This window comes from Vipera ursinii (assembly GCF_947247035.1).
Source record: "Vipera ursinii genome assembly, chromosome: 6".
NCBI classification, from domain to species: domain Eukaryota; kingdom Metazoa; phylum Chordata; class Lepidosauria; order Squamata; family Viperidae; genus Vipera; species Vipera ursinii.
The window spans coordinates 55,968,918-55,981,204 of record NC_139515.1 but is presented as its reverse complement, the minus strand read 5'-3'; the positions used below and the strand labels follow the sequence as shown (position 1 = coordinate 55,981,204).

At 37.3% G+C, this 12,287-nt stretch overlaps 1 protein-coding gene across 6 annotated transcripts in view; it reads right to left on the bottom strand.

Moving 5' to 3' along the window:
- Positions 1-5,372: 5,372 nt before the first annotated feature.
- APAF1 (apoptotic peptidase activating factor 1) overlaps positions 5,373-12,287 on the bottom strand; it is a 66,844-nt gene continuing 59,929 nt past the window's right edge. For all 6 annotated transcript variants that reach the window (XM_083365997.1, XM_083366001.1, XM_083365998.1 and 3 more), the window contains 3 exons: positions 10,429-10,554; positions 6,689-6,835; positions 5,373-6,244 (listed from right to left, as the gene is read on the bottom strand). In XM_083365997.1, coding sequence (XP_083222123.1) covers positions 6,098-6,244; positions 6,689-6,835; positions 10,429-10,554 — 420 coding nt within the window. In that variant the 3' untranslated portion in view covers positions 5,373-6,097. The remainder of the gene's footprint in view (positions 6,245-6,688; positions 6,836-10,428; positions 10,555-12,287) is intronic.

Below are 12,287 nucleotides of genomic sequence, written 5' to 3'. Positions count from 1 at the left end.
TTTCATTTTATCTTGATTTATGTAATTATTATATGTTTTATTGTTAGACGCCCTGAGTCCTTCGGGAGATAGGGCGGGATATAAATCCCATCAATAAATAAATAAGCTTGCTCCACCTGTGCACCCAGTCCATTGGGGGTTCTGCCATGCCAGCCACAGCTGTTTTCAAAGGGACACTCACAGAAAACACATTGTGGTAACCTAGATGAGTAGCAATGATAGTATAGGTCATTGTTTTGAGATCCTCCCACTCTAGGTGGGTGTTGAGACCATCACAAGGCTTAATCAAGGAAGCAAGAATTATACAATAATTAATGTAAGTACTGTATAAAGTATAAGGGACGTGGTGGCTCAGTGGGTTAGGACGCTGAGCTTGTCGATCAGAAGGTCGGCAGTTTGGCGGGTCAAATCCCGAGTGCCGCATAACAGAGTGAGCACCTGTTACTTGTCCCAGCTTCTGCCCACCTAGCAGTTCGAAAGCACGTAAAAATGCAAGTAGAAAAATAGGGACCACTACGGTGGGAAGGTAACAGCGTTCCGTGCGCCTTTGGCGTCTAGTCATGCTGGCCACATGACCACGGAGATGTTCTCAGACAAGCGCTGGCTCTTCGGCTTTGAAACGGAGATGAGCACCGGCCCCTAGAGTCGGAAACGACTAGCACGCATGTGCGGGGGAACCTTTACCTTTTTTACTGTATAAAGTACAGGATCTTGGAAACATCAACAGAACATTCAGCCCTCATTTATTAGCATTTATTAATATTGCAGAAGCGTGCTCTGATCCACAATTCTCACAGATAGTCCAGAAAGATACTGGAGCTGTAGTACTGAAGTCTGACAACATTACTCTCATCCAAGTTTCAACAAAGGTCATCAACCAGGATAGCCTATGCCGTTTCAGTCACATACCCATGCTTGAGTCCAGATTGAAAATGGGCCAGATAATCTGTTTCTTCCACAATGCTTTCAATCTGATTTTCCAGGATCCTGTTATTACTCTTCCAGCAAAACAGAAAACTGGCAACAGTGTCAGAAATACAAAAGGGGGCGTAATAACCCATTTCACAGATATCGACTATCCTCCAGATCTAGATAGAGATGTCTTTTCCAGATCGCATAAGAGTCAAGAGGGACAGGAAGCAAGCCCGTAGCAAAGGTATACTTCAAAGCATCCTTTTTTTACTTCACAGGCTAAAAGAAGTCTCAAATATAATGTCTAGTATTCACCACTCATCACATCAAACCTTGCCCCTATAGAGTCAAGACACTGATGGATCTGAATATTATTGAAGTGTCATATAAACTGGTCATAGTAGCCTGGCAGGGATCTATATGCTAAATCCTTCCAAAAAGAAAGTTGGCAATGGTAGACTTGGCCAACAGCCCACAAACACATCTCAGCCTTTTTTCTTCTGTCCCAACTTGGTTAAGCTGTGCAATAGTTCTTACTGTATCTGTTGGACCCACCTAGGTTGAGGAGATGTTGGAGGTCATGCTCTCTGGTTCCTCATTCATTCCCCTATACACTCCAAACTACAAAATAGTGAGGAGATGATGATGATGATGATGATGATGATGATGATGATGATGATAATAATAATAATAATAATAATAATAATAATAATAATAATAATAATAATAATAATGAAGTTGGAAGGGACCTTGGAGGTCATCTAGTACAACCCCCTGCTCAGGCAGGAAACCCTACACCATTTCAGACAAATGGCTGTCCAGTCTCTTCTTAAAAACTTCCAGTGTTGGAGCATTCACACCTTCTGGAGGCAGGTTGTTCCACTGGTTAATTGTTCTAACTGTCAGGAAGTTTCCCCTTAGTTCTAGGTTGCTTCTCTCCTTGATTAGTTTCCATCCGTTGTTTCTTGTCGTGCCTTCAGGTGCTTTGGAGAATAGCTTGATTCCCTCTTCTTTGTGGCAGTCCCTGAGATATTGGAAAACTGCTACCATATCACCCCTCACCCTTCTCTTCATTAAACTGGACATACCCAATTCCAGCAACCGTTCCTTATATGTTTTAGCCCCCAGTCCCCTAATCATCTTTGTTGCTCTTCTCTGTACTCTTTCTAGAGTCTCAACATCTTTTTTACATTGTGGTGACCAAAGCTGGATGCAGTATTCCACGTGTGGCCTTACCAAGGCGTTGTAAAGTATTAATACTTCACGTGATCTTGATTCTATCCCTCTGTTAATGCAGCCTAGCACTGTGTTGGCTTTTTTGGCAGCTGCAGCACACTGCTGGCTCATATTTAAGTGATTGTCCACTAGGACTCCAAGATCCCTCTCACAGTCACTACTATTGAGCAAGGTACCACCTATGCTATAACTGTGCATTTGGTTTTTCCTATCTAAATGTAGAACCTTACTTTTTTCACCATTTGTTAGATAGCGCCCAGGCTTTCAAGTCTGTCCAGATCCTCCTGTATCCTAAGCCTATCTTCTGGAGTGTTGGCTATTCCTGCCAGCTTGATGTCATCTGCAAATTTGATGAGTTCCCCATCTATCCCCTTGTCCAAATCGTTGATGATGTTTAAGAGCACTGGGCCCAGAACAGAGCCCTGGGACACCCCACTACACACTTCCGTCCATGTAGATGCAGTTCCATTGATGACCACACGCTGAGTACAGCCAGTCAGCCAGCTACAAATCCATCTGGTGGTGATGCTGTCTAACCCACATTTTTCTATCTTATCAAGTAGTAGGTTGTGATCTACTTTATCAAATGCCTTACTGAAGTCCAAGTAAATTATATCTACAGCATTCCTTTGGTCCACTAATTTTGTCACTTGGTCAAAGAATGCAGCAAGATTTGTCTGGCATGATCTGTTTTTGACAAACCCATGTTGGCTTTTAGTAATGACTTTGCCTCTAGGTGCTCACTGATTCGTTGTTTGATTATCTTTTCCAGAATCTTCCCAAGTATTAAGGTCAGGCTGATAGGTCTGTAATTTCCTGGGTCCATTTTTTTTCCCTTTTTTGAAGATGGGAACTACATCAGCTCTTTTCCAGTCCTCTGGTAGTTCCCCAGTACTCCAGGATCTTTGAAAAATATAGTTCAGTGGTTCCGGGATCACATCTGCCAATTCCTTGAGAACCTTGGGGTGTAATCCATCTGGTCCTAGTGATTTGAACTTGTCTAGGCTGAACAGGTGCTCACTTACCATTTTCTTGCCTATCTTAACTTGTGTTTCTATTCTGTTTTTTATGGCACTGTGATAGGTTGGACTGTTTTTCCCTTTGTGTAAAGACAGATGCAAAGAACGAGTTAAATAGTTCTGCTTTCTGCCTGTTGCTTGTAACCTTCTTGCCACTTTCCCTCACTAATGGACCGATCATTTAACTTTTTTCTTGTTTTTCACATGTTGAAAGCTTTTTTTGTTATTTTTGACTTTGGTCGCAAGCCTTAGTTCATTTTGAGCCTTAGCTTTCCTCACTTCATCTTTGTAGGCACGGGCTATTTGCTGATATTCTGCCTTAGTTAGGTGCCCCTCTTTCCACTTTTTATACCTGTCCTTTTTATCTTTCCATTTATCAGAAGTTCTTTATGTAGCCATGCTGGTTTCTTTTGAGAGCTGTTATTTTTCTTCTTTGTTGGTATTGTGCTAGACTGGGCTTTTATTATCTCACTTTTCAAAATTTCCCAAGCTTCTTGAGTTGTTTCCCCCTTTAGGATTCTCATCCATGGAATTCTTCCCAAGGTCTCTCTAAGTTTATTGAAATTAGCTCTTTTAAAGACCAAGACTCTAGTTTGACTGTGTTCTATTGTTTGTGCCTCCAGAATGTTGAATTCCAATATTGCATGATCACTTCCCCCCAAGGTTCCTGTGGCTTCAACACCTTCTATCATTTCATCTCTGTTAGTGAGGATTAGATCCAATATAGCTAATCCCCTAGTTCCCTTCTCTACTTTTTGGGAGACAAAGTTGTCTGCTAGGTTTGTCAGGAATCTGTTTGATCTTCCATTTGGTGCAGAGTTTGTTTCCCAGTTAATGTCAGGGTAATTAAAGTACCCCATTACTATTGTGGAATAGTATGATGGAAAGATGTAGGTTAGAAAAGCTGCTGGGAAGGAGGGTAACATTTGAACTGTTTCACATATTCTTAGTTGCATATCTGCATTTTACTTCAATTAAGCATCCTAAAACATAAATAGATCTTCCAATGCAGGCATTCCCTCTTCTTTCAGTAGCATTTCTCAGCTCTCCCAGTTAAAAGGAACCTCACCATAACCATATCCTTCCCTAATACTTATCTAATGTAAAATGCTAGGAATCTTTTTAATAAAATGTTACAGCGATTTCTTACTGTTCCTATTAAAAGTTGCCTTTCCTGTTAAAATCAATGATTATAGGTATTAGATCTGCAATCCTTACAAATGCTTTCATGAGCAATGAATATGGGAAACTCATGAGCCAAGACTTTTTCTTGTAATCCAGAGTTTCTAACATTACCTGGCTGGTTTCTATTAAGATGATATACTTTACTAGAATTTTAGAACAATTTAATTTACTAGAATCTTTTATCTAAATTTACTAGAATTTAGTTCAATGGATGCAAATTATGATCTAGAGCAGTCCAATATATGTTCGCGCCCTGTAGGAAATAAAATGTTGCTAAGCTGTATAGTTGACAGTTCTTTAAGACAAATGCAATATCTTCTACATCTGATACTCCACATATACACATACATTTCAAGTAACAGCACATGGTGGAATTGTCCATATTTTATCAGAATCCAGAAGCTTGTTCCAGCTCCTATGGTACTCAGTCAGATCTACTATCAGATATTTTTATGTTTGGAAGGGCATTTTATTCTTGGCCAACCAGTTTCAAAGACCTGATATCTGCAAATGACTCAAAGTCAGTTTGGGCGTTAATATCTAAGACTCGTAAAATATTGCCTTCGTCTGATGTCCAACTGAAAGTAGGTATTGTGTTGATAAGTCAAATTGCTAAATGACTTTACAAGTTTATGCTCCACGTGATGGAGGAAATGTGCCTATTTGTTCTTCAAGGCATATTTTTGGTAGCCTTTGGGAAAATGAGCTAAAAGGAGAGAGAACTAGAAATCTGGCAGGAATTTCTAATCTTGTCTATTAGCACAACAGCAATTGCATGAGTCCCCCCTCTTCACTTTCCATGTTATTTGTATTTGTCTGTATACATATGAACCCAAAGAGAACTATTTAATTATCAATTTTGTATTCTATGCATACCTAATTAGGAACAAGTTCTATTAAACTGCCTCTGAATTAGCATTAAAGGACAATAAACACTGTAAAAATATGTCATCTAGAGATATCAACAAGAACATTTTAGTAGATAAGTTTTACTTAAATATTCATAGACACAAAAGAAACACAGGGTAGAAAAAAATCAAATATACTTTATTTTTTAAAAGGAAACAGATAAGAAAAATGCAAAGTAATCTTAATCATACATTATCTTTAAAAGTGAAATATTCTTCCCAATACATTTTTTTATTTGTAGTTTTAACACAATTAGCTGTCAGTGACATTTCATTCTGATTCAAAATGGAATACATAAGCCAACATCCAAACTTTTGGAGAAAATTTAGCTTTATAAAAATGTATCGTGTTTTTAAGCAAAGAGCAAGGCAGAAACATGTGCTCTTATATTATTATCTTTGAAACAGAACAGTACTAGTAGGCACTTTATGCCACGGATATTTTCAATTATTCACATTGTGTATCAAGACAACACCTGTCAATCCAAAAGCTTCAAGACAAAATTACACATAGAAAAAAAACCCCTAAAACTAAACCTTGAAGTGGCAAATGTGCTTATGATTTAGAAACATTTGTTATTAGATCCATGACTACATTATCACATATTGCTCTTTTCGCTGATCAAAGTTGTGTAATTATTTTCAGTGCTACTTTCAAGAGCAAAACCTATTAAAGTATTTAATTATTTTAAAAATGTGCTGATTTGGAGGAAATTACAAATGTATAATGTATAGTAAAAACAAAATCACAGTTTCCTGAAAGTTAGAAAAAAAATGAGGAAAGAATTCGTTTCTGGCTCAAAATATCATAAATACAAAAGTGATTACAACTTAAATTTATTCCATAATCCGTAGCACATAAAGAATGCCTAGATTATCCAGTGTCACACATACTTTGAAATCAGGGGACACGTGCAATGATTTGAGATTTGTTCCATTTGTGTAGAATGTTTGTAAAGGTTGTCTAGTATCCACATTCCACCACTAAAAGGAAGAGAAAATATATTTGTAATTAAGAAAAATAAAAATCTGACAATAACCTACTATAAATATACATAACCAAATGTAGCATACTCTTCTCGCTGTGCTACACACTTGAAGAGTACAGTATTCATAAAGCTCAAATTTCAGAACACAAAGATTTATATTAACTACACAAATGTAGATTTCAAAATTTGCCCTAAATCATGATGTATTTTCTTGAAATTTGCTTCCTATATTACAATTAAAATAGAATACGAAAATTGTAGTTATCGCGTAAGCTTCTAAATTAAAGATACATACACAAGAGATGTTTATTTTTCCCCCTAATTTGAACATATATTACAGATGGCTTTTAATGACCTCAAAAAAGTTGTGCACTCTTATATAATAGCTTATATAATAATTCTAGAAATTGCACTTTTTACAAAATTTTATTGAGCTTACCTTGACATATCCTCCAGAAGAAACAAGCACTTTACCATCAGGAGAAAAATGAAGGCCTGTCACCCAGCCTCCATGTGCTGATCCTCCTTCATTTGTTGTGGCAGAAGAATACGAGTGAAGTAGTTTACCTGTTGAGACACTCCAAATCTGTAAAAAGAAATGCAGTCAAGTATTAGAGTTATAACTTTTTGTAAGCTATCTTAGAAAATACAACTGGTATTGAAACAGGAACAAAATAATAAATCCAGCTACTAGTGTTTATGGAATAAGGCACAGTATCTTGTAGATTAGTCACCTTGTGAAACCTCCATAACTTCCTAAATGTATTATTTTATCCAAGCTAAATAGACCATTCTTCCTTTAAAATTAATAAGAATCAATGGTCTCCCTTTGATTTTAAAATGTAAACAACCTTGAAACCAGAGACCAGTTTGGTCTAGTAATTATAAACCAGGCAACTGTGAGTTCTAGTCCTGCCTTAGGCATGGAAGCCATCTGGGTGACTTTAGGCCAGTCACTCTGTCAGACCATCTCACCTCAGTTATTGTTGTAAAAATAGGAGGAGGGGGGAATGTTAAGCATGTTCACTGTCTTTAATTATTTATAAAAATAATAAATGGGATTTAAAAAAATCTAAAACCAGTATTGGATAACAGGCACTGAAGTAGATATTGCCTATTGTTTTAACTGGAATGTTAAACATATTAAAAATTATGTGGTATAAGAGTGCTACAGGGAATTTGGAAATTTTGGCTTTTTCTTTTTCTTCCAGGTAGTTCTCGCTTAGCAATTGGGACTATTTCTACTCACTAAGCAATGTGGTTGTAAAGTATGACTGCACTGCTTAATGACAGCAATCTTGAAGTCCCAGTTGCATGATTAATCAACTCCCACAGTTGTTTAATGAGGCAACTTCCTCCCAGTTTCCCACAATCAAGTCAATGAGGAAGCAGGCAAAAAACTGCAAGTCCCAGGTTGGCAGGGAAGTTAAGTGGCTGCTGCTGTATGGGGGAAGGAGGGAGGGGATTTGCAAAAAAGCAATGAAAGTCAAGGAGGGTACGGCACAGATCTGGGAGGATGAGTGGCAGTCAAGGCACAAGCCCAGAAGAGATGGGGAAGGGTGTGAGTATGTAGGTGGCTTACATCAGCAACTTGCAACCTTCCCTATCAGCTTCCACAAAGACTTTCTGAGGAAGCCAGCAATGAAGATTGCAAATGGTTATCACATGACCATGGGGTGCTGCAACCAATTATAAATGTGAACCAGGTGCCAACTGCCCATACTGTGACCATGTGATGCTGGGACAGCCAGAATTATGAAGACCAGTACTAACTACCATTTGTTCAGCATTGTTGTAAATTCCAACAGTGCTCATAGGTCAAGAACTATTTATAGTTATGACTACAGATAGTTCATAAATAGTTAATAAATAGTTAATAAATACTGAAACCTTTTTCTTGCTACAGAAAACATGTCCCCGAAAGACTATTTTTAAAAATTAAATGTTATTAAAGAATATTTCACAGAATAAAAACAATACAAAATTAAGAAAAGTATAAGTAAAATGATATAAGAAATAAAATAAAAAGACACAAAAAGATACAAGGCAGCATTTGACCATTATAGCGGTTATAATTGCATTTATTTTGTTCTCTCTCCCTCTCTCAGTTATATTGTAGCATTCCTCTTTCCATATTTTACCCAAATCATCAACCTATATCACAACTTCATATTTTTCTGTTATGTGAATAGCTTGTTTAAAGAAATGATTCGTGACCCATTGAGGGAGGGATTTTATTTGCTGGTTTGGAGGAGGCAAAATTTTCATCCCTGCTTGAATATATACCTCTTCTTCCAACAGTGATGGACAACTTTCATTCATTGATTTAAACTTACATTTTTGAGAATGTATTAGTGAAAAAGGAGCAATTACAATTAGTAAAAAACTGTGCATGAAACTGATCATTTTGGAAAAACCTGCATTGGTTATTCCTGTAGATCAGGCGTGTCAAACTGCCGGCCTGCGGGCCGGATGCATCATGCGGAAGCTGCGCCCACCCCATTGCCGGCAATGACAAAACCGTCCCATCACAAGTTTGACATGTCTGCTGTAGATAATCTTCATTAACAATTGGATACTGTAGATGTGTATGTACCTTTCCTTATCCTATTAAGTTTCATGCAACGTCTGATATTATAGTATAAACCTGCAAGATTAGAAGTTGGAAATACTGTTTGCAGCACTTCTGTTCATTCCACAGCAGATGATTCCAACTGGTAACCATGGGAGTATATATCATCCTATATGAGGTGACAATGGAATCCATGCTCATTCTAATGTTATTTAATGCCTATATAAAACCACTGGCAGTGGTCATTTGTCAGTTCAGGATGAGAAATCATCGGTATGCTGATGATACTCAATAATACATTTCATCCTAGCTAGGCAGGGAATACAGTAGATGATGTAACTCAGTATCTAGACAGAGAATAGATGGCAAAAGAAAAGTCGTGATTGAATCCCAGCAAGATGGGGTTGCTATTTGTTCAGAAACTGTTAGGTTTGCCATCATCCCTTACACTTGCTGTAAATGGGATCAAGCTGATCTTGCAAGCATCTTAGTGTTGTGATAGAACAAATAAAGTAAAAAAGGTCTATTGTTCATGTCACATGATCTCCCAGATATACATACTATTCTTATACTTTGAAAAGTGCAAACTATAAAACTGACCTGGAAAAAATGTTAATAAGCAGTTAAACTTGGGCAAGACCTTTCTCAGATAGAAGAGGAAGTGAAAAGGGGCTGATGTGCTGGCAGGAAAATGAAAATTAGTTCATCCTGGAATGAGAATTGTTGAAGTTTGAGGAGGACAAGAAAATGTTAGAGAAGATGGAAACAAACCAGAGTGGCTCAGGAGATGACTACTGAAAGTGGGAGGCAGCCAATGGAATATACTTAATGACTTCAAGAAGCCATTCTGAGTTTACAAAAGGCGTTAGTTTGCATAGTTAGCACACACGTTTGACCAAACTGGTAATAAATCAGGTTATTGTTTCTGATGACATATTCATAGCAGAAAAATGCATCTTTGCACAGCTCAAAACAATACTAATTTTTTCCTATATCTGTTGATGGAAAAAGGCATGTGAAAGAAATGTAAAGAGAGAGAAAAATCATGTAGTTTTGTATTTCTGTATTTATATGTTCTACAAGAGCAGTAGCTGGGAATTTGTTAGCTAGCTTTGGTTTATCTATTAGCTGTAATAGAAAACCTACTGACAGTGACTCATGCCATCACTACCTTGAGGCTGCATTATTGCAATATACCTTAATTACTGCTGCTCCTGATACTGAAGACAGAGTTGGCATGCAGAGCTACTTTAATGATATGAACTCTATCTTGTTCAATGAAGCCATGGGAGAATTCTGCAAGTTTTTTCACTGTAGAAAGATTATTTCGGGGGTGGGGGTGTGTGTCTACTACTGCTTTCTGTTTCTAGTTTCCAACCATTTTCTTAGCTATCTTAGTTCTACAGAGGTAAATGCATTCTTTATTCCTAACATTATTTTTTGTTAACAGAAAAAATCCTTGAAATCCCTCTTTACCTCTTTAATATTCTTGCTTTGAAGTGATAGCAAAACCATCCAAAACTCATCAACATAAAAAAACCTATCAATCCAGAGCAATTATATTATATTATATTATGCCAAATATTAAATAATGAAAAATAAAATACCCTTATTTCTCCATGGTCATCTCCTGTTGCCAATAATTCATTATTAAGAGAAAATGTACAGCATCTCACACAATCTTTGTGGCCACTCAAAGTATGAAGAGCTGATGAACTTCTGAAGCTCCATATCTGAAGATTTAAAATATTAAAATATTAAGCACATGAACATACAAATAATACTTACACCTCATTCAGTCAGATACCAAAATTGGTATCTGAACTTCATAGATGATTTAGAGGACGGTGAAAATTATAAGTGTAGAAATGTGATCAGAACAGAATAAAGTAAAAAAAGTATTTGTAAGATCAGACACCTGGATGTAGTTATCTAAGGCCTAATTTTGTCTTGAGCTTTGATGGCATGAATGAGCAGCAGCAAGCACTTTTCCTAAAAACAGTGTGCAGGTTTAAATTTACTTTAAACAAATCTATTTTCTCACATAGGGGCTAGGAACATTGAATATATAGACAGATCTCAAATTATCCTTTAACAATCTGATGCAGTACATTAATAGGAATGATGTTAATGAGGATGCAGGAGAATAACAAGAACAAATGGATTTTGTCTAAACAGACATTTACAATGATCAATATTAATTTATAGTATTAGGCAGTCTGTGGATAGAAAGTAGGTACATTTAAGTTCCGATTCATATAAATGAAAGAGAAGCCAGTGTGCAACTCTTTCACTGAAATCAATATAATAAAAGAACTACTTATCACTTCTGGGGAAGAAACACTGAACTGAAAATGGCTCCCTTCTCAACTAAAAGCAGAGCTGATGACTGTGGTGGAATGAAGTGCCAGTGAGTGGACTGGCTCTTTGGGATTCCTCTCTGGACAAAGAGAGGTTGGGATCGTTCTCAGGTGTTCCAGACAGCTGCTCCTCATGAGGATACCGCAAGACATCAGTCCCCAGTTGTTTAGAACAGGGGTCCCCAACCTGTGGGCCATGGCCCACTACCAGGGTGTGGCCTATTTGTAACTAGGCCGTGTGAATGGTGGGCTGGCATGTGCGCAGCCCGACTCATACAAGTGGCAGGCGCCGGCGCTCACAACCCCACTTACACAAAACCATATCCTCTTCCCCCCTCCCCCCCACCATGACAGGCCGCCAACCTGAAAAGGTTGGCGAATGCTGGTTTAGAACTTTGGGAACACCAGATGGAACACCACCTTTGCCCAAATTGCAGTCAGCACCTTATGGACATAGGATTTACACACTTCCTTTTCTAATCCCTTTTGGAAATTGTTATTAATTGCTTTTCAGCTCTTAGGAGTCCTTGGAATGACAGGTTTTATAGCATTGGGTGAATCTCCTTTGATACTTCCAAAAAGAAGTTTTAAATCCAGGTTTAAGGATTTTAAAAAATTCTTTTTTGGAATAAACAGGAAAAGGGTATTAGAATATTGATTTTGGAAATTTACAAATGGACTAAGGATCCAGCAGGATTTGAAATAAGATTTTAAAATTAATTATAAGAATTCTTCCTTTTTTTAAAAAAAATGTCAGGATGGGACTTTGAAGGTTGGATGTTAGACGGAATCAGAAGGAACTGAAAGTTACAATTAAAGAACACTTACATTTGACTGATCAACACAGAATGAAGCAAAATATTTTAACACAGGATGTATTGAGGGATATTTGTGAACAATGGAACCAGAAGTTAATTTTAAGACTGTCTGCATCATAGACAGATTGTATTTAAAGATGTTGTGGAAGAGGAACAGGTTTTACCAGACAAGACAGACTAATCTGAAAGTGGATTTAAAAATGTCAGGATACAAGTATGATATGGGGAAAGATTCTAAATTGGATGTACAAATGATATTTGTACATAGATATTTCAGACATTGGATAT